This window comes from Amia ocellicauda, chromosome 11 (assembly GCF_036373705.1).
Source record: "Amia ocellicauda isolate fAmiCal2 chromosome 11, fAmiCal2.hap1, whole genome shotgun sequence".
NCBI classification, from domain to species: Eukaryota; Metazoa; Chordata; class Actinopteri; order Amiiformes; family Amiidae; genus Amia; species Amia ocellicauda.
The window spans coordinates 28,234,698-28,261,840 of record NC_089860.1 but is presented as its reverse complement, the minus strand read 5'-3'; the positions used below and the strand labels follow the sequence as shown (position 1 = coordinate 28,261,840).

Sequence of the window (27,143 nt, the reverse complement as noted above, 5' to 3'; positions counted from 1 at the left end):
TTTAAAATAGGGAAATTAAAAATAAAGAAGAGTTCAAAATGATGCACTGTTTATATTTATTCCCCTTCTCTGTGTTTTACAACAGAAGATGAAAATTGAGAACAACACTTGTTTATTGGTCCCTGACAATATGACGACAATGCCATCCCCGGCCCTTTCTGAGGCCAATGACGCTGTTTCCTTCCTTGTGATGCCACTGGTCTATGCCCTGGTGTTTGGGCTGGGGTTGCCGGGCAACATTATGGCCCTGCTGGTGTTCTCCAGGGACAGGAAGTGGCTGAAGAAAGCCGTGCGTGTCTACCTGATCAACCTGACTGTGGCCGACCTCCTGTTCAACCTTACCCTGCCCTTCTGGGTGTCCTACTACGCCAGAGGGGGCCATTGGCTGTTTGGGGAGGTTAGCTGCCGGCTGGTGGGCTCCCTCTACTACCTGTCCACCTACTGCACCATCACCTTCATGACCCTCATCAGCCTAGATCGCTACTGCACGCTGCGGACGAGATGGACCAGGCTTCCCATGCTTCGGCAGAGAGGGGCGACCGTCTTGTGTATCCTAATCTGGGCTTTCTGGTTATCTGGTGCCATACCCACCCTGACAATGCAACAGGGCTTCTCCAACAACCCAGGGCAAAAGTCCCAGACCAAGTGCTTCGAGAGCATGTCCCAGGAGCATGTCTACTCCCTGGTTGTGTGTACCTTCTTTGCTGTCTCCTTCCTCATCGTCCTGCTCTCCTATGTGTCCATCATATGGTCCCTGGGAATGCGACAGGACCATCGCGTTGGCTCTCACCGGCTGCAGGCCAAAGCCATGGTGCTGGGCATGCTCCTGGTCTTCTTGTTGTGTGTGGCACCCTTCCACATCACCTTGGGACTGAGGGTGCTGCTGACATGGGATGACCACGCCCCCTACGCCATGGACATCCTGCATCGCATCAACACAGCCCTCCTGAGCATCAACAGCTGCATCGACCCCTTCATCTACTGCTTCTCTCTGCGCCACTTCCGCTCCGAGCTGAGGGTGCTGTGGCAGGACATGGGTCAGGCCCTGCTGCACACCCCCTCTGCGGCCCGGGATACCCCATCCCACAGACAGCCTGCCCTTGGTGGGGAGCCATTTAATGTGCTGAAGGCCAGGTTCACTAGCATCTCCACCAGCACCAGCTCAACTTCTAGACCAGTAGACATTCTTCACTGGGGCTCTTAATCTGGTTGGGAAGTCTAGGAAAGGCATCACCAGTTACATTTACCCCCCATACCCTGCTCTTATGCACTGGAAATGCTTTACATGGTTAGTTCATTTCTTAGCAGCAGCAGCACATTACAGCATTACATATTACAATATGTTGTAAAAGGAAGCATAAATTAAGAATTAGGAAGGAAAAACTATTCAGAGGACTTTTAGAGCCCACATTAGAGTGTAAAACGATATGTATCATTATTAAATAAACAACAACAAAGAACCCTCATCTTCTAAAACTGTAAGCACACGATCAGGGTACGATCACAGTGCTGTCCCTTTACGTTTGTGTAACTGACTGTCATTGCAGTCTTATCATGGCTCCTCCAGAGATAATAAGTAAGTCAGGGCCTATCTCCACTTCCAAACACAATTTCCCTGAAAAAAAAACTTTTTAGCAAAATAGTGACAAACGAGACATCAGGCCTGCAGGTTTAGCAGATTGGGAGCTCTCAACGGAGCCAATACTGGCTGAATAAAGCCACTGCCAGAGCTTAATTAATATCCGTGAGACACTGAATACCCCTGTAAATGCCAAGGCAGCCGACCAGAGAATGAATGACTGTAATTATTTAGGTTTGGTTACAGAATCACCCACTGTGACAGTGTACTGACAGGAGCTCATATGGTTCCTGTTGACTGCTTAATAAAATCTGATATTTTATATTTCAGCAAACAGATATATATAGAGAGAGAGAGATAGATAGATGAGATAATGAGATAACTATCACTATCACTATCAGAGAAGTGGTGGTGTTGGGTACATGTTAATTATCGCAGCTCATCAGATATTGTTTGGATGTGTTTAAATACCAGATTCTTTAAATATTTGTTAATTGTATTGTATATTATATGTATGTATGTATGGATGGATGGATGTATATAGCCTATTTGTAGCTCCTGGTTTACACTTACAAAGTGAGTAAACAATGCTTCATCTTTTGTATTTGCCAAGTGTGTAGCACAAACTCAAACAGAAATGTGTGGAGGAGCTTCAAAGCTTCTCCGGTCCTGTAAATTATGTTTTTTAAGTGTGTCTTAATAAGTGTGAGTTAAAAGTAGCCGAATAAATGCATTTAACATAATTTGTTGAAGGAGCACCAAACTGGATAAAAACATTATTACAGCATTAGCATTTGAAAAACTGGAACATACATTTAAAAAATAAAGAATGCATTGAAAATAAGAATTAAAAAAAAAAAAAAAAATTACAAATAATTGTTTCTAATGCATTTCCTCCCCCTTTGCAAATGGAATTGTCAGGTGGTAGTTGAATTAATTCTCATACAAAAAAGGCAATTCTTGCCGTTTCTGTGACAGGGGCTTCAGGGTGGGCTGATTCAGTTTTTCATACCAATCCTTGCCACACCTGTCTGTCTGTCTGTCTAGCATACAGGGCGTCAGCCAGAAAGTGACTGTAGGTAGGGGAAAACAACCAAGCCACAGGAAACAGTTTAGAAGAACCTCAAAAACTCTAGTTGAATCACTGTGACCACAACTGACAGGAAACAGTACCCCAAAGATTTGTACGACAAAGGATGTTGTGATTCTATGTCTTCCCGTGCATTCGGGACATCTGAACCATGCACTGGTACAATAGACACTTCTGCACTGAGATAGCGTGTCTGGCTGTCAGGATGGGGAGGGGTTGTTTTGAAAACCAAAGGCTTTGTCAGGTGATGAAAGACTGTGACAAACAGTGACATTTGCCCTGCACACAGACCCATGGCCACCTGTTCGCACCTCTCCGTGCTGCCACACACACCCAGATCCATTGATGTCTAACTCCAATACAGTGGGCTTATAGGGTTGTCTGTTTTTTCTTCCAGCGAATCTCTGTATTTTTAACATTTCCATTTGAAGATGCACCCAGACAGACACACATTAGTGCGTTTTCTTTAGAAATAACATTATATTATAGGGAATAACATTTGATACTGGCTATATGCAAAGTAGGGGGAAATAAACTGAAAAAACACAGTCTATAGTCTTTTGCACCTCAGCTCTGTACCCAGATGGATACACTGTACTGTATCTTATTTAGTAGACAGTGTCTTGAGAATATAATTTTCTAAGACTAGCCTTTTATAAAAAATAGTCCACTAATTCATTTTATTACATTTTTACTTTGTTATATATTAGCCCTCCTTACAGATATAATTTGATAAAAGACTACAGTTTTTTGAATCTCAGGAATCTGTGAAAGATACCATTGAGTATAGTTTAGTAAACAATATCCAATTATGGATGTGAAGGAAGTGAACACTTTCAACTACAACATGTATGTGTGTATATATATCCCCCATAACCAATCTCTAAAAGCACTGTAAACAGTTTCCTACAAGAAACTGAGATGGCTAGAACTGAAGAACAGTGGAATCTAAATCTATTATTACGATTTTTGTTATACAATGACAGAATAATGGATCATCGGACAGTGTCTGATGAAAGCAAAATGTGAACGTATAAATTATGTGTGTTCAGAAAGCACATATATGGTTGTTCATCTGAGAGAGACAGAGGGAGTGAGAGAGAACTCAAATGGTGTTTTGTTTTTTGATGTTTGGGTTCTTTAATCTTTCTCTTCTCGGACTCATGTGATCCTTGAAAAGCCTGGCACCATTGCCTGCCTTCACACTGATCAGCACACAACAAAGATTTAGGAATCAGACGAAAGAGAAGAAAAAGTCAACTCAGATGCAATTCTTTTTTTCCTTTTTTCGCTAAAAATAGCTTTATAATAATAATTAAAAAAAGTTTACAACGTCAACAGTGTTACATTCTGTGTTTAATAAATCACGTCACAGTGTGCCTTCTCTAGGATTTGCTGTAGCTTACGTTAATTTGTACATTTCAACAAACAAGTAGAATATAAATGAAATAAAAGCAATAAAAATAGTGTACCATCAAATATTTTGCTTCTTAATTAAATATTAGGATTAATATTTTATTCCACCCCCATCACTTGTTCCACCCAGACTTTTAATATGTTTGTGCTGCTGGGCTGTTTGAGTCATATTCTGCACATATATCCCACTGGGAAAGGTAAGTGTCATTGGCATTTCAGTGCTATTTGTTTGGATTAATTACGTCTAGGCCGTGGCCTCAGGCAAAATTAAAACCACCCCCTTCTGTATCAGCAACAGGCTGCAGTAGTTTTACACCCAGACGTGTATCACTTTCTCTTTTCCACATGGAGAGCTTCAGAAAAAAGGAGCTAATTATAATCATAATAACAATTCAAATAAATAATTGTGTGTGTGTGTATGTGTATATATAGGGAGAATTCCCTTAAATTCTGTCTAGCCACCATCACAGTAAGAAGTTGTGTCTGAACTGAGCATCAGAATTAGAAAGACCAAGTTAGAAAAGAAACAATAGTTTGCTACAGTACTTGAGTTTGCTGATATAAAACATCACTTCATAGTTATATATATATATATATATATATATATATATATATATATATACATATATATATATGTTTTGTGTGTGTATAGGTATATAAAAAAACTAAACAAATCTAAATACAATTAGAACAGTCCAAGATTAGGAGAAGGTGGAGCTTTGCAGTCCTGTTTGCACAGTGGGCCATGTTGAACAGTTCAGACCTGGCATTCATTTTGTTCTTCTCAATTTGAAGAGCTGGGCCAGAAGTCTCATGCATCCAGATAGTGAAGGGAAGCCAGTGTATAGAAAACAGTTTTGGGTCCTTATTGACTGGCCTTCGCAAGCTGTCCTCGAAGCAGCCATCAAAACTGTTCGTCATAAAGGGCTCACGTTGTATACTTGATGCAGGGACACTGAACAATAATAATAATAATAATAAGAGTAATAATAATAATAATAATAATAATAATAATTTGCTATGTAACATCTGAGAGATTTACATGATAACAGCAAGAAAAAATTGTAGGTGTAATTACACAGTAATTACTACAACATTAATGAACAATGTAATAGCAGTTTAATTAAGATCACTCAAACAGAAGGCTAACGTTCAAGCACAGCAATTACACATAACTACGGCCTACACGTGCAACTGGAGTGTAATTACTACCTAGTTAACACTGTTTACAGTAGACTCATCTCTAAGGTAGCTTACATGACACACAGTTACAGGAGTAGTGCCCTCCCCCCCTCCCCCACCCCCCCTATTATAATGTGTCTGTTCTGCGTTTCTGGAATTCATCTGTAGGTTGAGTTACTGTATGAAAGGTCTTGCTGTGTGGCTGTGAGTGAGTCCTAAGGCAAATTTCCACTCGTACTGACTCCCTGACCTTTCATTATTAATAATATCACAGTCACAGTGTGGAGAGCAGTTAATCGTGGCCCGTCTGCTATATACCCACGTTTATGATGGCACATTAACAGATCAGTTAATAGCAGCATAAAAGTTAATAGGTATCCCTATTAGGCAAAATGGCAACACTTGCTGTCCCTGGTAACTGAAAATGGCAACACTTTACAATAAGTGCCCCTAATTAGAGTACTTAAAATGTAATTGCTTTGCAAACACATGTGCAACTTCATACAGTCCCACGTTCAATAGATGGTTCACTGTAGCAGCTTCTTATCTGGGAAGATTTAGATGACAATGGGGCGAATCTGGAGGTACTTCAACCCTGGAGGTGCTGTACACTCATGCTGCAAGGTGCTGGGATTTACTGGCGTATGAAATAAACAATTTGCAATGTGGCTTAAGTTCTTGTACCGGTGTATTCCCGTTGCATTGAAACGGCTGAGCAGTTGCACACACACCTTATGGGAAAAGGTTTTGTATTTCCTGGTGTGCAGCTACTGTATCTCACATGTTGGATCACTACCAGCAGGTCAATTTACATATAACTTCATTCTTAATCTAGTTGCCAATAAAGGAAAAGAGCAAACATCTCGAGTAGCATGGTGATAATGCACAAAACTCTACAGAACAATTCCAGTGCAAAAACATACTCCCATAATGTCATTCATTAGCTTTTGCCTTTGATTTTTAACATCCACTTTTGTACTGTAGATTTCTCTGTGTAATCAGTTATTCTCTTTCCCAGGTTAGTTATATCTTGATCATAATTGTGGCTTTAATGTGTCAGCCATCACTTAATGGGGATCCAATGCAAGATATTGTAATGTGAGTTTGGCACAGTGGCTGTCTGGGCCATCTGAGTTAAGATACTTTCATTCCAAGTACCTCAAAAGCAGTGAAAGTGACTTATCTCGTTTTCTTTTAAAAGACAATCAGCTGAAACAAACTCCCTTACAGAACACCAAACAATCCCTTCTCTGCCAGATCAATACATGGTTTTGGTGAAGTAACCCTCGGTGATGATGACATTTCCTAAGGTAGTACACACTTCAGTGCTGAGGAGCTGTGCTTTGGAGAGTCATTGTGCTTGTTAAATTGCAACTTCTATTGTCTCACCACTCAGACGCATTGAACAAAATAGCCCTATCTTGAACTCTAAAGTTTTCCCATTAGAAACTGAGATAACTATCAAGTGCTTGGAGTATAATCCATGTGGAAGAAATGGGCTTTTGCATTTGAATGGGTCATTGGGTTTGGGACAAACAAATGAGCATGTGCACAATCAGGGTAAGAGTAAATACATCTTCAGCTTCCATGGATGTCATTCTAATGAACTTATTATTAATGTATTTTGTCTATACATAATTATGTAGGCACAACTTATAGGGGGTCTTCACAATTAGAGCTTCAGAGTCTTCTGATTTTTATTCCTCAGTGAATCAGTCAATTTCATAAACAGACAAAGAAGGATCTTTAGCAAATTGATTCAAATCACCTAAAAAGTAGAAGGAGCGGGGCTTCCCAGGACCACTGGTGGACAGTGGACTCCACCGTTAGTGCCTTTTAAGTATCACATGGAAGTGGGAGCCGTGTACCCAGTGATATGGATAAAAACAGACTGCATAAAACAAAATGTGTGTTTAAGTGTATGTCCAGTCACAATCCTGTCATAGGTACTGCAGTACAATGAGACAACTTTTGTTATAATGTTACGTTTTAGTATATGTGTATATAAATATATATATACAACACCCTCTTAGGCACGTATTATTATTTAGGCAGTAAAAGCATGCAGGTTCTTGGTGTGTTAGAGACTAATACCACCTCCCTCCCCCATCCCTGCAGACAGAGAGAAACAGATACAGAGAGAGAAAGAGGTGAGCACACTACAGGGGCCGCGTAGTGGCCTGTCAGAATTATAGAGGATTGGGGGAATTTTAAGGTAATACCTAGTGTTTTCAGTATCCTCATCTGTCTCTCGGTTGCTTGAGAGGTTGAAGCCACAGTTGACTGGCCATAGCACATTTTGGCTACTAGGGACAGAGGCTTTGTTTGTTGCTGTCAATGTTATATAGCAGTGCTTGTGGGACCTAAACGTTGCAGAATGGCCATGCAAACAGTTTAAAGACAGGAAAAGCGGTCACGGTTAATAAACAATGGCATGATCCCTTCAGGAACTCCTCCCCCCACTCTGCCCATCCCAGGACCCAGCTGGTGGGCACGGTGGGGCCTAGTGCCAAACTACCGAGGCCATGGCCAAGAGAAAAAAAAACAGAGAGGAGTTCATGGTTACCTTGGCTTGAATTAGTTATAGGTTTATAATGAATTATTGAATATATTATTTGATATAATAGGATATATATATATACATATAATCTATATAATACTAGAAAGGTAAATAATTCATGTAAATTGTATTAAAATATACATTTAAGGTAAAATATTTGATTAAATCTGATTCAGTTTCAGATTTAAAAATCAAACCTTAGCAAGTGTCTCCAATGTCTCAATAATTTGCAGAGGAGAACATTAAACACGGCACGTTAAGTTCCTTGCTGTGGCATTTTGATCCACAAGAGGGTGCAAAGAGCAGTCATTTTTAGAAATACAGAAATACAGTTGGCATATAAATACAGCTGAGACTCCCTCAGAGCTGACACTGATATGCAAAACATCCGACCCTGGGAAATTTACAGTTGCATGTCCTTGTAAATTTGGCACATATACTCATGTACAAACTGTACCATTAAACAGTTTCCAAAATGGAACGGTACAACCGATTCACCAACAGGAAAAAAAGAATGTGAGCACCGGAGTGTAATTATATATGGAGACATACTCCTATTGTTAGATTTTAAGGAAAAATGTATACAAAGGAAATAAATAAATAAATAAATAAATAAATACATACATACATACATACATACATACATAATACATAAATAACTTAAAATGAAGATACAGAAAATTGAATTTGAATGATCTAATAGGTATTATTTGATGAATTAACTATTGTTAGTATTTAGCACACTATGTATGCACCAAACTCCCAAGATAAGTTTAAGATGACCAGTGCAACACTAGAATGACACTGTTTGATGGTTTTCAACCGAATGGAAACACACATTGACTGTAAATACTTTACACATATATTATAATGTCAACCAATTTTAAACAACTAAATTATAAATGCACTCTCCACCGTTTTTTTTTTTTTAACTGATGGCAATAATTGGTCTCTGAATTCTGATAACTTATCCTGGGAGAGAGGAATACTTATTTTCACCTCCTTCATTTTTCATGCGGTCATGCCTTTTTATAATATTGCCTGTTGTTATCTCCAAATTGCATTATTTAATATGCTGTTGAAACAGATATTTTCTGTACAGATAAGCGTAAAGCTGTCACATTAACTGAAGGGTGAACGTCAACCCTGATTTGTTTGTCTTAAGGAGAAGAAACAGTGAGACGCATTTTTTCTGAGCGTCAGATGCAATTGAGTTTGTTCACGGTGGAATTTATAGAAAAGTAAAGGTGGAAGCACAACTACTTTCACTGAGGATACAGAAGAAAACAGCAAAAACACCCAAAGTAAGACTATTTATGCTTTGACCTGTTGTTTTTCTTCCTTTTATTTACAGTCATTTCATATTATATTTATGCTGGTTTTCTTGTTAGATGTTTCGATGGCTCGGCCTTCAATGGGTTAGATGTAGTCACTGGGCATTCCGCACAAGGAGAGTTTTCCACCTTTCAGTTGGTATGGGAATTCAAGAAGAGTATTTTGACACCCTTAAAAAACGGTCCGCCATTCTTCTCAAGAGTGGTAGTGTCAGCAACTGTATTTTAATTATTATTATTATTTAAGAAAAAAAAATCTCTCTTACTCAAGCAACAGTCCAATTAAATAATTTTTGCTGGTCCTTCTGCCGGTCTCAAACTGATCAGCAAGTGTGAACACGCAAAACAGCAAATTTGGGAAAGGTTATCAAACCTGAAAGTCCCTCTCCAGAGCAGCGTTTGATTGGTTCACTTATTTCTGGCTTTCAAAATGCAAACAACCGTATACAAAAGATAGTAATAGGCATGACTCAAAATATTTATAAAAATCCCAGGACTGTTCGTTTTGTGGGCTAGAGGAGTCAGTCTAGTCCGGGAGCTTTTTTCAGGTGTCAGAAGAAGGGGAGGTTATTCTTCGTGCAGAGGTGCCGCCCCACCTCAGGGGGTGTGATGTCACTTCACAGTGAGAGGGACTCTTTCTTTGAAATTCTTATGTACATGCAACAAAAATAAATAAATTGTGTTCCTGTTTTTCTTACATTGGGTGATTGTTTCTCTTCCTCCTTGTATACAATGTACTATCATATGTATAACCAGAGAAAATGTACATGGCAAAAGATATCAACTGGACCAATGGGTAGTGACGGATGTGTTTGTCAACTGTATCCCTCCTCTTATCAGTTGATGCTACTCGGGAGGCCTCTATCAGCCATTGCTTTGTGGAGATCACAAGGTATCCCAACCGCAAGAATGAAAATGTTGTGTAAGCAATTGACTGTTTTTACTTTAGTTTAGTCTTTTTTGCATCCTTAAATTTCATTAAATTAAAAGAAAAAAAGACATAACCTTCTATTCACTTGTCATGGCTTGCTTTGTTGCTTTAATTTATTTTTTCCCAAGACCAACTTGAGCTGATGCAGTGTGAGGGGTGGGGGTGGGCTGTGTCTTTCCTGCCCTAAGAGAAGAAAAGAGAAGAGAAAAAAAGTAGAGAAGACAAGAATAAAGGATGAAAGGAAAGAGAGCGAGGGACGGTGCTGTTAGGGCAGTGGTGGTCAGCAAGGCTCAGAGCCGGGTCTGGGCCTCAGGGATGTATATCTCAATGCTTTCAGCGCTCTCCGTGGCTGAGTTTTGCCGGAAAGAAGCGGCTCGTTTGGCAGACAGCAGCCTCCGCCGGACTTCCTGCCGCTGCCGGTCGCCCAGATCCAGCGACTTCTCTCTCATTGGAAGACCTTTCCCCCCCCTCGAGATCACCAGCCCCCCCACGCTAACCCCAGCTCCTGCCACAGGCTTCTTTGGTAACGGAGGAGGAGCCTTTTTCTCTTCCTGGAGGAAGGGGAGAGAGAAGAGAGAGAGGTTATGATGAAAGGGTAACCAAAAAAAGACAGAAGAGTCAAAGAGAGAGAGAGAGAGAGAGAGCGAGAGAGAGAGAGAAAGGATAGTGACAAAACAGATAGAGAGAGGAAAGGAGGCCACATCTATAGTGGCGCAAGACTGAAACAGCCAGTCCAGTTATGGGAGAGTCAGGAGGGTACTTGGTCCCTTTCTCCATCTGTCTCACCTTCTTGTCCGTTGGTCTCCAGCCAGCATCCTTCATTCTCTGCAGCTCCTGGAACTTGGCTCGAACGTCCTCCATTGCCAGCTGGAGCAGGTCCCAGAAGCCAGCCAGGTCCTGGGAACTGGGCTGGGGGTACGCAGAGGGGTCCTGGGGGACACAAACACACAGACAGGCAGGGGGACAGGGATGGGGAGAGAGATGGGTTCATTTCAAATTAGTTCAGCAGCAATGATGATAAGGTATGTTGTGTAAATGCCTGGTTATGCTACATCGTTCTTCATGTAGAAAGAAGAGACATTCATGAATCGCTGTGGAGTGGCCGGGCAGGGTACTGTTAGGGATTGAAGTAGCTGTGCATAGGCCAAGGTCACAGAGAGAGATAGAGACTCACCACACTTTGCTGACACAGTCTGAAAAATTGCTGCACCTTCTGAGACATCAGCAGCTGAGCACTCCCGACCGCACTCCGGATCTTCTCCAGAGCTGAAAGGGAAAAAAACATAGGTAATACATAAATTAGAGACTCATTGAATGTTACAATAATGCGTTTTATAAGAGCCATCCCTGTGTGACTGTTATTTGAAGCTAGTCAGACAGACATGCATAGTATTGTTTGGCATATCACTTGCCCTGTTTGTATAAGATTTCATCTTCTGCTTGTCAAGAAACATTGCGGTGTCGTCATGCACAGACAATAATGCTGATAAAGAGGTGACAGCGTCGAGGGAAAACAGATCATGTTCAGGGCCACGCCTAGAGAGACAATTTATCATCCCTCACTCCACCCCCACCCACAACCCAACCCCTGCTACTCACTCTCCTCTGGCAGGTCATTCTCCTCTGCCTCCCTCTCCATAGTCTGGCACCATCCCTCCATCCTCTCCACCTCCGTCTGCAGGAGCCGCAGGAAGAACTCCCCGTCGCGGAGGCAGGGCGAGGCTTGGCCCGAGTCAGGGAGGCTGCGGGGGCCCTCAGACTGCCAGAGGCGCTCAGCGGCCGCGGGGGCCGGTGCGCTCATGGAGCTGGGCCCGCTGTCGTAGGCGCTGTGATAGTCCTCTCGGTAGGCCCACTGGCCCTGCGTGTGGACTGTGCGGTACTCGCTGTACTGGCCCGCCGACTCTGGCTCAGAGGAGTGCCGCTGGAAGGAGCAGCCGAACTGCAGCCCCTTGTCCTGCATGGAGATGCCCAGCGCCGGGAAGCCCTCGGTCTCCAGATCGGCCTGCACACTCGCCGTCACGCTGTTGGAGCGCTTGAAGCGGGCGCGCCTTGGGGGAGATGGGACGGGATGGGATAAGACAGGATCAGACAGGATAGGGTAAGAAATTATGAGATAGGACAGGATAGGAAAAGACAGGAGAGGACAGGATAGGATAGGATAAGACAAGAGATAATAAGACAGGACAGGATGAGACACCACACGACAAGACAGGAGAAGACAGAAAAGTGTGGGGAAATTAATTTCCTTCCCCATCTTCCCCCTTGATGTTGGTTGCCGTGGGCAGATTGTGGTATTTATTATATTTATTATTAAATATGATCTATTTATCCAAGGCGACTAACAGAATTCTACTTAAGCAATAATACAAAGTACAATTGTGCGATGTGTGTATGTGTATGTATGCATGTAGATTATTGTGTTGCTTGCAGTATGTTTTTGATCATGATTGATGTGACTATGTGTCATGCGCTCTTCAACAGTGCCAAGCAGAACAGTCTTTTAACTGCGGGACATCGTTAGCGGCAATCAATTCATTGCACCCATTCAACACACTCAACACGCCCTGCGCAATCCACCCATTCAACACATGCAGTCATCTCTGTGTGACAAAGTGTGCTTCTCACCCCCCCTTTGCAGACTACAGGCCAGGTGCAGAAGGAAGGGAGAGTGTGTGTGTGTGGGGGCGGGGGGTGCTGTGAATCTTACACAGGGACAGGAGACCTGAGTCATCACTTCACGCCTCCGACGGCAGAAGTACACGTGTGGCTTTGGCTCACTCCTCACATATTCTTGGCATTCAATTAATCCAATTGCTGTTTTTGTAATTATTCTTTTTTATATTCTTACTCACTCACCCCCCCCACATTTTTTTTTAAATAATACACATTTCCTGAAATAAATAAAAAAAAACATTTTCGAGCTGCAAGAGCAAGAGCAAGAGACATTGATGATATTGAATTAATTTTCTCCTTATTTTCTAACCTAAAATTGACACATATATTGGTGCTTTCAGAATGTCTTTCCAGAAACTGTGAAATTTTGTCCTGAATGAGTCTATACATTTATATTATCCCATTTGTTTGGGACTTACTGAAGAAAAAAACCCTTCAAATAGAATACTTGTCAGTGCCATGTAAAAGGAACCATTTCTGTCTGAAGTGTGGAAATGAAGGTGTCAGGACTATTATTGTCAAGGTTATCATCTAGCACTTCCACTTTCCCCCACTAGATGTCGCCATCACCCTTCCTTATCAGTCACTTCTCCCAGCTCCCTTCAATCATTCAATCAACATTCCTGGAACTCTTGTGCACTTGTTCAATCACCCTCTGTTCCCATTCACCCTGCACCTCACATCTTGTTCTCTGCTCCACATATAAACCCTTCACTCACTCCCAGTCACTGCAAAGTTTTGTCACTATTCTACTACATCTCCGAGCGTTACTCCCTGTGCCTCGATTATTGCCTTGTTCCCTAGATTCCTTGCTTGACCTCCCGACCACGACTTTGCACTTTCCTCTTTACTCTGTTGCCTGATCACCTGACCCTTGCCTGTGACCATGACCCCGTCTTTATCTTGCCCTTGATTGCCCTGTTCTGCCGGTATACGACCCACGACTGTCTGACCACCTATAAGTATTTTGAGAGTACATATCTCAAATCTCTGATTGACATATCAGTGTTGACGGTTGACTCCATGTGAAAATGTGATCCATACTGGTTTTGGATACATGAAAGAGTGTTTTATCCTTCTTTGTTGTAGCAAAAAACACCTTCCCTGGACTCACTGGAGTATTAATTTTAGAATTAGCTGGAAAGCAATCTTGTGCTTTAGTGTTTTCTTCGTCTCATATGAAATATACTATTAGTCAAAAAAGGATACATTTTTTGTTTTTATCATGTAATGTCTCTTTCTGAGTATTTTGAGCTGATTTGCTTTCTTTATTAAACTTTTAATGACCAAATGAAGTAACTTTTTTCCCTTCATGTCTTAATTGAACTACTAATTCTATTTTGCCTGCTTAGTTACCTCAATCTGATCCTACTTTAACAGGTAAACGTTTAAAGCCTTAATTATCAACTAAACAAAAACACTTAGGAAATACTTCCTGTTTGTACCTCTTATCCTCCTCCACCTGGACGCCGATAGAGTGAACTTCCTTCAGCGCCTTGCTCTCTGTGTCTGAGTCTGAGAGGGTCTCTGAGCTGTCGACCTGCAGGGAATAGAGAAACACAGACTAAAAAATAGTTTACTTGCAGCTCCTCAGGGGCCACATTCCTCAGACATTTACTCTTACCTTCAACTTACACTTGTTTAATTTTCCCCCAAGAGAAAAACAAGGTTTTTTAATTTGTAAAGGCCTCACAAGCAGCTTTCAGTACTCCCTTTTACAAAACAAGGTATAGTAATTATTTGTTAGTTGAAATCACTCTATGTAGTATGGACTGTACCCTGTTGACGTCTTGCATTTTTTTCGAATGTGTCAGCAATATAAAACTAATAAAACAAAATTTGAAGGATTTTTTTTGGTTTGTTTTAGTCAATGCCCAGGTATCAGAAATATATATTTTTAATATACATATTATGAACTGGACTGACTGTGGCAGGGGCTGAGGCAATCTGGTCTCAATCAATCACAGAGAGACCACAGCAATGATATCCAGAAAAAGATGTTAAGCCATCGAAGTTGAGAAACTGTCTGAACTGACCTGTACAGCGATGGATGGCCTCCACTTCCGGCCTCGGACTTCCTGCTTGTGCTCCTCTTGCGCAGGGAGGCCCCCCCTGCCACTGGAGATGCTGTTCTGGGGGAGGGAGGCGGACTTCCCTAGGCTGCCCCCAGCCCGGTCCCGAGAGCTCCTGCCTCCTTCCAGCAGGCTGTCTGCAGAATTGCTGTGTTGCTTGGCCCTGACTGTCCCCTGCCCTCCGTGGTAATAGATGTCCCTGACCCCCCTGCTGCCATCCAGACTCTCTGCTGAGTTGCTGTGCTGCTTGCTGCGCCCCGTGTTGGAACCTGTCCCGCTCTGGTAGTGGCCAGTTCGGGACGAGCGGCCGCCACCTTCGAGGCTCTCGGCGGAGTTGCTGTGCTGTTTGGGACGTCCGGCGGCCGGCTGCCCGGTGCTCTGGTAGTAGGCGTCCTGTGTGGACTCTGTGCTGCTCTGGGCCGTGACCGAAATCAGGGGCTTGGAGATGCGGGGAGGAAGAGGAGGGGGTGCTTTCCTGTACTGGAAAACTGTGACAGAGAATGAGAGAGAGATGGAAGATACATCAGAAAAGAGAAAGGGATGGGATCAAACAGGAAGAAATATAAAGATGGGACCAAAAGAGGGAGAGCAAGAAAGAGGAGGAAGTACAAGGGAAGTGAGTACTGGTGAGTACATGTAGACTGAAGATTTAGTAAGTGTACAACAACAATAAATCGAAAAATAATATGCTTGGGAAAAATTGAATATGCATTGTTTTCTTCTCAGGTGCAGAGATTGTGCATCACAGACGTTTGTATCTGATGAGGAGGAAGCTGTCACTGGAATGTTTATGTTATAAAAATGTGGTTCTTGGTTTCGCTCGCTGTCAAAACTGAGAGAAACCAGATTGCAGTTCCTGGACTTTATCTTTTGAAGATAAGACTAAACTTTTTTCTTATTTTTTTTAAAGCATCCATCCTTACTATACAGTTAACAGCTCACAGCATGACAACAGTGTGCAGTGAGATGTACTGCAAAATCTGTCACCTCCACAGTTTTGAACAGATTTGCTAAACTTGCAGAAATGACAACCAAGTAGGAAGATCAAGACAAAGTACAAAAAGAAGAAAAAAATATTTCCCTTACTAGAGAGTTTCTGAAAAGCTCTTGGTGATTATAAAACATCTTGCTTTTAAAAAACATGATGCCTCATCTCCTGCATTCCAGGTTTGAAAATGTAGACTGAGACAAGACAACAATACAGAGACAGAGAGAGAGAAAGAAAGAAGGAAAGAAGAGGCTAAGAAAGAGATGGATGAAGAAAGAGGAGGATGAGAAAGGCAGAAAGAGAACAAGACAAACATGGAGAGATGGCAAAACAAAGAGACATACAAAGACAATGTCAGAGAGACAAACATTCAGGGACAAGTCTAGATATAGCTACAGGAAGATGAACAGAGACAGAAAGAGAAAGAGAGAGAAAGAGACAGACAGATAAACAGAGACAGGGCATCCGCAGGCTCACCGGCCCCAGGTTTGCCGCCCCCCTGTGTACCGGACAGGGAGAACACAGACAGGCAGTCATCGTCCTGCGAGCAACCGGCCTGGATGGCGCGGATGTAGCTGTGGCTGCGCATACGGAAGCAGCCGGGCAGGTCCAGTGCATCCACGGCCTGAGACTCGACCTCCCCGAACACGGACTCACACACCGCCTCGAACTGGCGGTTCAGCGTCTCGCCCAGCTGCGGCACACAGGGACAAAGCATTACTAGCACTGGTCTGATTTTTAGGGGCTTGGGGCTGAGTTGGCGTTAACCCTTAGGAAACCAGTGTGACATATATGCCAGAACTAATTAACAGGCTTTTTTTATGTCATAGTTTAGTCAAGTCAGGTCAAGGATAGCCAATGGTGAGAGGGGGTGCTCAGTATGCATCCCAACTGGGGAGAGTAGATCATTAATGTCAGCCATTTGGACTGCTGTGCACATACCTGTGAGCTGGTCAGAGAGCGAGCGTAGCTGCGAGACCTGGAGCTCCCCTTGGGTGCGGTGCGGCTGTTAGAGTACGAATCGGTGCACTGTTTACAGGAGTACCTGCAGGGTTAAAATATAATGGAGTATTTTGCTTCACTGGAACTTCACTAACTTCATTGGGATGTTGAATATCAAGTCACCTTGTTTAAAGGCTTGAAACACATAAACTATGAAAATAATAATAATAATAAAAAGGTAACATTTGATAATAATTTGCTTCTTATTAATGTTATTAACATTTTAAATAATGTATAAATATGTTATAACATTAGTATAACATGTTACCAATAATAAGGATAGTAATAATGGCAAGCTTGAAGAGACGGGACAGTGCGATAGGAGTCTCACTTGGCGTTGGAGGATCGCTGGTCCATGCTGATTGACCGTCGGAAAGCTTCTCTCTGGGCTATGATGGCTGTTTTGGGGGAGGCCTTGGGACTTGCATCCGAGTCCCCGCTGTCGTCATCCCCCATAGCCTTGATGTAGCTGCCGCTGCGCATCCGACGGCATGGGATCTCCCCCCCACCCTCCTGGCCGCCCGCCGGGTACCCCCCTGCCCATTCGTCAGAGGGCACCTGCAAAAGCACGGGTAGGACAGTCAACACAGGCATGAACAGGTGCCAAGTGTCTACAAATAATTGGGTAGCAAACTCAGCACTGGAAAGAGTTTGGAAAGTCAACATATTAATACAGAGGGGGCACCACAGTCAAAAGTTAAAGGTGCAAAGTTGCTTCACTGAGGTTGCACCAGAAGAACCTGCTGTCCAAAAATATGAATGTGTTAGATTCTTCAGTGGGTCAGTGCCGTGACTGAGAGGGAGCTGGTAAGTCAAGAGCTGCTCTGGAGCATCAGTCTATCTCTATGCCATCTCCCCTCCCCTGAAGAAAGAAGCGGACCTGTTCCTCTGGAGAGACGCCGTCTTGCAGCGGCTTGTTCTTTTTAATCCTGATTCCTGTGCCAGGAAACTGCTGTGTGACATTCACTGCGAGTCACCGTGACTCACTGCCAGGGGTAAATCACAGAGATGGAGAAAGGGATGTATCTAAAAATCTGGAGTGATGTAATGGAGAGGCAGCGAGAGAGAGAGATGAGAGCAAGAGACAGCGAGAGAGGGAAAGAGAGAAAGAGAGACCGTGTGTGCTGCTGCAGGAAATATTGTGGATAAAGGAATCATATGAAGTAATACATTATATATATATGTTATTACTACTACTACTACTACTACTACTACTACTACTACTACTACTACTAATAATAATAATAATAATAATAATAATAATAATAATAATAATAATAATGACAAAGGACTGCAAAGTTATTCTCATTAAAAATAAATAAAAAATATATTCATTATCTTCTAAATGCAGCACTAAAACAAGATATATGAAACACAAATACACAAAACTCTAACACGGGCCACATCAGTGTTCAAAAAGGCTGTGTTTTCAGGTGCTATTTAAATATATTTAGATGATTGCATAACACAAGTGAATAATGAATAATGGATACTTAACCAATGTAGAGACCAGAAACCAATCATCTACTCATCTCATTATTAAGTGCCTTAATAGTTACATTATACGTATACCTTTATACAATCTAAGTGAGCCTTGGAATTGAAACTCCCAGTAAGAGACCTGTTAAACACAGAAAAGCAATGCAATCCAGTCAAAGCATTGCTCGGCAGCTCCACAATGATCAATATAAAATGTCAAATTAATGTTCTAGTATGAAAAAAGGCACTGCATGTTTTGTATTTCTTCTATGAAACTAAGTATACTTCACATTCTGTCTTTCTCTTTATATCTGCACTCTCATCCCCCTCTCATTCCCCATCTCTTAACACACTACATTTGCTTTCAGTCCCTTGAGAATGAAGCGGACCCAAACCTGCTGCCCCTCTGCATTATAAACAGTGCCTCCGAGGTGCACTCAGAAGGTCAACAGGAGGTCATAGGCAAGTATGGTTGCTACACCAGATGTACACAAACATGGCACTTTGCAAATCTTTCTTTCCTCTGATCTTTAATTCAGTGTTTTTGAGGCCAAGTCCTTGGGACAAATTGCCTCTTCTGGCTTCTGTTCTGACTGAGCTCTTAATTACTTTGTAAAACACTTAATTGAAGCAATAAGCCATTTCATTATATAACTGTATTTTGTTTTAGCTCTTAAATGGTTGGAGATTTGACTAGCAGAGCTGGTGGTGTAGTAGAGGAGATCAGCACAATGTCAGTTTGTGCCCACCCTATATACAGTGAGGGAAAAAAGTATTTGATCCCCTGCTGATTTTGTACGTTTGCCCACTGACAAAGAAATGATCAGTCTATAATTTTAATGGTAGGTGTATTTTAACAGTGAGAGACAGAATAACAGCAAAAAAATCCAGAAAAACGCATTTCAAAAAAGTTATAAATTGATTTGCATGTTAATGAGGGAAATAAGTATTTGATCCCCTATCAATCAGCAAGATTTCTGGCTCCCAGGTGTCTTTTATACAGGTAACGAGCTGAGATTAAGAGCACTCTCTTAAAGGGAGTGCTCCTAATCTCAGCTCGTTACCTGTATAAAAGACACCTGTCCACAGAAGCAATCAATCAATCAGATTCCAAACTCTCCACCATGGCCAAGACCAAAGAGCTGTCCAAGGATGTCAGGGACAAGATTGTAGACCTACACAAGGCTGGAATGGGCTACAAGACCATCGCCAAGCAGCTTGGTGAGAAGGTGACAACAGTTCGTGCGATTATTCGCAAATGGAAGAAACACAAAATAACTGTCAGTCTCCCTCGGTCTGGGGCTCCATGCAAGATCTCACCTTGTGGAGTTTCAATGATCATGAGAACGGTGAGGAATCAGCCCAGAACTACACGGGAGGATCTTGTTAATGATCTCAAGGCAGCTGGGACCATAGTCACCAAGAAAACAATTGGTAACACACTACGCCGTGAAGGACTGAAATCCTGCAGCGCCCGCAAGGTCCCCCTGCTCAAGAAAGCACATGTACAGGCCCATCTGAAGTTTCCCAATGAACATCTGAATGATTCAGAGGAGAACTGGGTGAAAGTGTTGTGGTCAGATGAGACCAAAATCGAGTTCTTTGGCATCAACTCAACTCGCCGTGTTTGGAGGAGGAGGAATGACCCCAAGAACACCATCCCCACCGTCAAACATGGAGGTGGAGACATTATGCTTTGGGGGTGTTTTTCTGCTAAGAGGATAGGACAACTGCACCGCATCAAAGGGACGATGGATGGGGCGGGGCCATGTACCGTCAAATCTTGGGTGAGAACCTCCTTCCCTCAGCCAGGGCATTGAAAATGGGTCGTGGATGGGTATTCCAGCATGACAATGACCCAAAACACACAGCCAAGGCAACAAAGGAGTGGCTCAAGAAGAAGCACATTAAGGTCCTGGAGTGGCCTAGCCAGTCTCCAGACCTTAATCCCACAGAAAATCTGTGGAGGGAGCTGAAGGTTCGAGTTGCCAAACGTCAGCCTCGAAACCTTAATGACTTGGAGAGGATCTGCAAAGAGGAGTGGGACAAAATCCCTCCTGAGATGTGTACAAACCTGGTGGCCAACTACAAGAAACGTCTGACCTCTGTGATTGCCAACAAGGGTTTTGCCACCAAGTACTAAGTCGAAGGGGTCAAACACTAATTTCCCTCATTAACATGCAAATCAATTTATAACTTTTCTGAAATGCATTTTTCTGGATTTTTTTGTTGTTATTCTCTCTCTCACTGCTAAAATACACCTACTATTAATATTGACTGATCATTTTTTTGTCAGTGGGCAAACGTACAAAATTTGCAGGGGATCAAATACTTTTTTCCCTCACTGTATGTCAGAAGCTGCCTGTTGTAAGCAGACCAAGAGAACTCCGTTGAGTGGTCAGGTGGCTGCAGACAGGCAGGAAGTGGCAATTTCCATGGTGGAAGTGAAAAAGTGTGCTACCTGCAGCAGTTTCAGCACTGGTTTTGCCTTCACTAGCCCAGTGCTTCCAGTAGACACAGTGCTTAAAGCCAACGACTGAAATACACCTTAGGCATCACCTAGGTTTATGAATAAAAGGTAGGCTGTCCATTTACAATGTCATACAAACTGCTTCTGGGTCTCCTGGATACTCACATTCCTCGTTTGGCTTCTGCATTTCACCTTTTCACACCAACACACAAGCCAAAGTATTACACTGGGAATAAGCGTGAAGCCAGGCATGTACTCAGTGCAAAGAGTAGAAAGATCTCGATCACACTGAAAGAGATGCACACACTGGATTACTGTAGCTGTGTTGGCTGGAGTGCATAGACCCAAAAGAGAAGCAGCTGCTAGCTTGGAGAATACACACACGTTGGCAGGACTCCCAGATCACACCCAGCTGTTTTTATTCATCGTTTGAACTCAAAGGACATGGGGGGGGGGGGTTGGCAATTTAGTTTGTGGAGAGAACGATTGGTGAATATGAAGAAACAAATAGACAAATGCCTTATACCTGGATTATTCATTCACTTGTATGAACAGGGGCACCAGTGGTACTCAAAGCTGCTGGGGGATTCCTGAAGGTAGTGCTGCAGAGACCATTGGGGGGAGAGTATGCTTGAGTGGGCTGGCTGGCACGCTCGGCTGCTCCGCGGTGACGACACGCTGCCCGACACTTAATTAAACCGCTTATAAATTGTCCACCTGCAGTACCTGGCAGGGTGCTTGGCTCTGCTACAGCTGCCACAATGTCAGTCTGACACTGGGCTGAGTTCTGTCACATCCCCAGGATTAGAGCACTTAGCTGACTTACGATTGTCTGACCTGTGAGGAGGGTGGGCATCCCCTACTTACATTTCTGCATGATTGAAAAATAATACAAAACAATATATTTTTATTTTGAGCATGTGCTATGCAGACCTTTTTTGTAATGAAGGCTGCCTGAAATTTCAAATGGCTGACATTAAGGATAATGAAAACAAAGAAACATGGTAAACCAAGCCACTCTGTTTGCTGCCTTCCAGGTAATTTCTTCATTCCCTCACTGTGATGATTACTGTAATGCTCTGCTTTCTGGTCTAGCAGCACACTTTCTGCCCCCAACCCCAGCTTCTAGAAACGTGTCTAGGTCTCGTGCTAGAAAACACATTACTTTTTAGCCAGGCAGTTCAAGGTGTGTCCGTGACTCCAAGGAATCGAGGGTCCGACTGGATTAGCTACATTCACAGCTTTCATTTTCAGCAGTGGAGGAATAATTGCTGTTCTGAGCAGATATCAGGTGCAGTGATTGTCCTGGACTGCTGTAGCACAGGTATGGCCACTATGGAAGGCCATTATCAACCACATGTAATAGGCCTGAAATTGGCTATTTGATCGGTGGAGTGTACTTTTAAAAGGTCAAAGCTTTACAAAGGGAGAGCAGCGAACTGAAAAGCAGGCTTTTTTCTTTGGTTATCGGAGTATACAGAGGCAATTTATAGAAAGGATAGGCCAACAAGCAGGTGAGCGCAGTGTGTGAAGTGCATCAAAGGCATTACAATTCAATTCATCACCACCCTGGGCTATCAATACAGGCTCCCGAGCAGTCAGGGCTGGAGGAGCAAAACACACAGAGTGAGATTGCCCTGCAGAGGGGTGCTGGTGTCTACCCCTTTCTCCCTGCATCTCTGTTGTGCCTTATCTCTTCTTATGGCTCTCTCTTTCTATTCCTTTCAGTTCTCTGTCTACCTCTCCCTTTTTCCTGTCGTCTGCACTTCTCCTCCTTCTTGTCTAGAGGAGCGAGGCCTGCTCATTAACACACCCAATGGCAGTGCAAGCTGGTGATGACACTGTTGTTTCATTTAGTAGCCAGTTAACGTCTTTGTCTTGGCAGGGGAGACAGTGACAAATTAGCTGCTGGAGTCGGCTCTTGCTCCCCCCACAACTGCTGCAGTCACAGCTCTGCCGAGAGAAGTCAGCGTCGCTTTTGATCAAGTCATCTCAGCTTGCGATATCCATTAGCATTCTCTATAAGGTGATAACTGGAGCCGGATATAGACGGGATGTCAGGGCATGGGGTTGGCAGGGGCATGGGGTGAAAGATCAACGATTGATTTTCTGATTGACACTGATTTAATGAGGACTGCTGTAGAACTGGCTGATGGTAATGGCTGTATTTGTTGTGTTTTTTCCTTCCCTAATTTCTTTTTGAAGGGCAGCTTGAGTACTCATTATTGCTCTTTTGCAGAGGGCTCTCTTGTTTTCACTTTAATATATTTAATGTAGAACTACATTAATAGGCCTTGCAGATTAGGGTTTACAGATGAAAGGTTACAGATAATACTTTATGACTTTAATGCACCTGATATACAGTACTGTGCAAAAGTTTTAGGCAGGTGTGAAACAATGCTGTAAAGTAAGAATGCTTTCAAAAATAGACATGTTAATAGATTATATTTATCAATTAACTAAATGCAAAGTGAGTGAACAGAATAAAAATCTACATCAAATCCATATTTGGTGTGACCACCCTTTGCCTTCAAAACACCATCAATTCTTCTAGGTACACTTGCACAAAGTCAGGGATTTTGTAGGCATATAGTCAGGTGTGTGATTAAACAATTATACCAAACAGGTGCTAATGATCATCAGTTCAATATGTACATTGAAACACAATCATTAACTGAAACAGAAACAGCTGTGCAGGAGGAATAAAACTGGATGAGGAACAGCCAAACTCAGCTAACAGGGTGACGTTGATGAAGACAGTTTACTGTCAAAAATCATACACCATGGCAATACTGAGCACAGCAACAAGACACAAGGCAGTTCTACTGCATCAGCAAGGTCTCTCCCAGGCAGACATTTCAAGGCAAACAGGGGTTTCCAGATGTGCTGTCCAAGCTCTTTTGAAGAAGCACAAAGAAATGGGCAACGTTGAGCACCGTAGATGCAGTGGTTGGTCAAGGAAACTTACTGCAGCAGATGAAAGACGCATCATGCTTACTTCCCTTTGCAATCTGAAGATGTCCAGCAGTGCCATCAGCTCAGAATTGGCAGAAAACAGTGGGACCCTGGTACACCCATCTATTGTCCGGAGAAGTCTGGTCAGAAGTGGCCTTCGTGGAAGACTTGCGGCCAAAAAGCCATACCTCTGACGTGGAAACAAGGCCAAGTGACTCAACTATGCACGAAAAGACAGGAACTGGAGTGCAGAAAAATGGCAGCAGGTGCTCTGGACTGATGAGTCAAAATTTGAAATATTTGTCTGTAGCAGAAAGCAGTTTGTTCGCCAAAGGGCTGGAGAGCAGTACACGAATGAGTGTCTGCAGGCAACAGTGAAGCATGGTGGAGGTCCTTGCAAGTTTGGGGCTGCATTTCTGCAAATGGAGTTGGTGATTTGGTCAGAATTAATGGCCTCCTCAATGCTGAGAAGTACAGGCAGATACTTATCCATCATGCAATACCATCAGGGAGGCATCTGATTGGCCCCAAATTTATTCTGCAGCATGACCACAACCCCAAACATACAGTGACAGTCATTAAGAACTATCTTCATCGTAAAGAAGAACAAGGAGTCCTGGAAGTGATGGTATGGCCCCCACAGAGCCCTGATCTCAACACCATCGAGTCTGTCTGGGATTACATGAAGAGAGAGAAGCAACTGAGGCTGCCTAAATCCACAGAAGAACTGTGGTTAGTTCTCCAAGATGTTTGGGCCAACCAACCTGCCGAGTTCATTCAAAAACTGTGTACCTAGAAGAATTGATGCTGTTTTGAAGGCAAAGGGTAGATTTGATATAGATTTTTCTTCTGTTCATTCACTTAGCATTTAGTTAATTTATAAATATAATCTATTAACATTTCTATTTTAGAAAGCACTTACTTTACTGCATTTTCTCACACCTGCCTAAAACTTTTGCACAGTACTGTATATATATATATATATATATATATATATATATATATAGCTATCTTGGAGTTACAAATAGCTGCTTTTCTTCACCTCATGTAAAGACAAGCTCTCCATACTGTGGTGTGCGGTACTTTTTCTGAAATACCAAAAATCCCCAGATTGTGGTTCCAAGTCAATAATCACTTCAATAACACTGCAATTACCTCCCATTGTACTGTAACGTCACTCGCATGCCAGTGCATCATGGCAGCAGTGGGGATGGGGGCTGGGATGCTATAATATACATGGGCAGGCAGTGTACATTTGCAGGCTACCCACGCTGCTCTGAGTTATTGGTCTTCATCTAGGCTTGTGTCCTTGCAGATAAACTGCACTTGTCATTCACAGAATAGGTGGTGAGCAACTAGATGAGTGAGTTAGACCAGCATAAGATATATCACAATGGAAGATGGGAGGCTGTACATTCAGTACTCCCTGTGCCAAGGGATTGAGGAGGACAGGCCTGTACTTACAGTGTGGTATCCTCATTAATTGTTTTTTTTTTTCAGTTCTCAAAGCAAAGTTGACACCTTCCTGTGCTTCAGGGCTGATGATTGAGCTGTCTAAAAGTTGAGGCAACCCTGTGTTACATTTCTCTGAGCTCCCTCTTATTGTCAGTTTCTGTTTGGTGCAGTTGAAAGATGAAAAATGCCACTGAACAAACGTAAATACAGATGAAAAAATGGAACTCATGTGTATGCTTGTTACTGAGGCCTTAACCTGTGGTTCCTGTGTTTGTGATTTTGTTACCTGTAGTTCTAGATGTGTGTTTGTGAGTGTTTCTATTACTTTTAAGCAATATCTCATGTGTGTTGTCTCTAGCAGTATGGTCCATGCAGATGCGTTACCTGTAGATACTGATAGCTGCGGTCCTTGGACTTGCTTGGCTCCAGCGGCACCAGGGCCTTGTCGTAGCCAGCCCGGTTAGAGGGGTATACCTCCCTGGCTTGGCTTACTGTCATGGAGGACCAGGTGCTCCTCTTCAGGGAATGGCCTGACTCCCCCGCTAGAGCCATGCTGGTGCAGGCCAGGCACTCTCCTGGTGGTCCCTTGGCTTTGAGGGTCTTGAGCGTCAGGTCTTGGATCACGCCATCAAGGACCTCCTGGCTGGGAGGTGCCCCTGCCCTGCCAGCTGCCCCCACTGATACCAGAAAGCTGCTGTCACTGTCCAGGTTGTCGTCGGAGCTCCACCAGCCGGCTGTCTTGCTGCGGTGCCGTGGCTCCCCACTCTTGCTGCGCTCCCGGCTCTTGCTGCGGCGCTGCTGCCGGGAGACGTGGTGTTGGGGGGGCGGGTAGTGGTGGTAGTTCCCATCCTCGCTTGCGCCTCGTGTTGCCCCACCCCGGTACTCTGAGCGTGTGCCGTTGAACTCCCGCTTGGAGGGCGCTTCCAGGGAGTGGGACTTGGCAAAGAGCCGTTGCACCGAGTGAACCAGGTGGCGAATGCGGCTGGGGCTCTCACTGCGCTGCTCCCCGCTGGCTGCCCGCTGGTACTGCAGGGTGTGGAAGCCATCTGGTTGGAAAGGCAGCTGTTTCTCAAACTGGTCCAGCAGATTAGGGGGAAGTCGGTGCATCTTGGAGGAGGAGGGGTGGGGATGCTGAGCAGAGGAGGAAGAGGCCAGGCATTCTTCGCACGAGTCGTAAGTCTGGCTGGGGTGCGAGCGAGGGAAAGTGCCCCCGCCTCCACCACCGTCCCCACCCCTGCCCCCACTGGACTGGGGTAATGGCTCAGGCGGGCCCCCTGGGGGGTAATAGGAAGGATGGTCGTTGAGTCCCTGGTAATGTTCGAAGGAGGCACGGGCGTCCTGTGAGAGTCCTGTGTGTGGCATGTAGTCACGCGGCAGGTTGCAGTCCTCAGGGATACAGTGGCATGGCCCCGAGGACGAGTGCTGAGACAGACTCCGGCTTACATGGTAACCCTTCATTGCAGGGTCATGGTGGGTTGGGGGTGCGCTGTGTCGGAGGGACAGGGCTCACCTGAAATTACCTGGTAAAGAAAGAGACAGAGAGATAGTGAGGCTAGGATGGTGAGGGGGGTTTACACTAAGGATGATGATTGGTGAGGGTGGTAGGAGTATTGAATTGGAGCAAATATTGGGTTATCTGTTTGTACTAAGGTGTGCCTACCAAACAGTTTATTATGATGTTTCAGTGAATCCCATTCTCAATGAATTGATCTTGAAAGAAAGAGACAGAGATTGGGAAAGAGACACAGAAAAGGTAAGGGAAGAGCAGATGAAACTCAAAGAAATTGTAAGGCGGTCTGGGACCAACACATTTAAATCTCCTGTTACTCTCAATGGTAACTAAACCGCAAAAATGATCAAATAGTCTCCTTTAGTTTGATAACCTTTCTTCTTTTCTTAATACTGTTCCTTCCAGGCTAATTTGTAAGCAGTCAAAACGCTGCTTATAATCTTAATT

The 27,143-nt window shown here is 43.5% G+C and overlaps 2 protein-coding genes across 2 annotated transcripts; one reads left to right on the top strand and one right to left on the bottom strand.

Annotated features, from left to right (window-relative positions):
• The first annotated feature begins 139 nt into the window (after window positions 1-139).
• Window positions 140-1,204, top strand: LOC136762745 (cysteinyl leukotriene receptor 2-like). The gene has a single exon (XM_066716303.1). The coding sequence runs from the start codon at window positions 140-142 to the stop codon at window positions 1,202-1,204; it is 1,065 nt and encodes a 354-aa protein (XP_066572400.1).
• An 8,217-nt stretch (window positions 1,205-9,421) lies between these two features.
• On the bottom strand, window positions 9,422-26,693 carry dlgap3 (discs, large (Drosophila) homolog-associated protein 3). Its single transcript, XM_066717252.1, has 10 exons — window positions 25,571-26,693; window positions 17,159-17,385; window positions 16,768-16,870; window positions 16,303-16,519; window positions 14,802-15,325; window positions 14,211-14,305; window positions 11,692-12,140; window positions 11,267-11,358; window positions 10,879-11,022; window positions 9,422-10,643 (listed from the first exon to the last, which is right to left on the bottom strand). Exons 1-10 carry the CDS (start codon window positions 26,642-26,644, stop codon window positions 10,383-10,385), a joined length of 3,186 nt encoding a protein of 1,061 aa, XP_066573349.1. The 5' UTR covers window positions 26,645-26,693; the 3' UTR covers window positions 9,422-10,382.
• Window positions 26,694-27,143: the final 450 nt, after the last annotated feature.

Excerpts from the sequence above, each read along its gene's own strand:
- LOC136762745 (XM_066716303.1), top strand. The coding sequence starts at position 140 with ATGCCATCCCCGGCCCTTTCTGAGGCCAATGACGCTGTTTCCTTCCTT.
- dlgap3 (XM_066717252.1), bottom strand. The coding sequence starts at position 26,644 with ATGAAGGGTTACCATGTAAGCCGGAGTCTGTCTCAGCACTCGTCCTCG. Across the intron at positions 15,326-16,302 it reads GGGCGGCAAACCTGGGGCCG|TTTTCCAGTACAGGAAAGCA; the intron begins GTGAGCCTGCGG and ends TCTCTGTCACAG. Across the intron at positions 11,359-11,691 it reads GAATGACCTGCCAGAGGAGA|CTCTGGAGAAGATCCGGAGT; the intron begins GTGAGTAGCAGG and ends TTTCCCTTTCAG.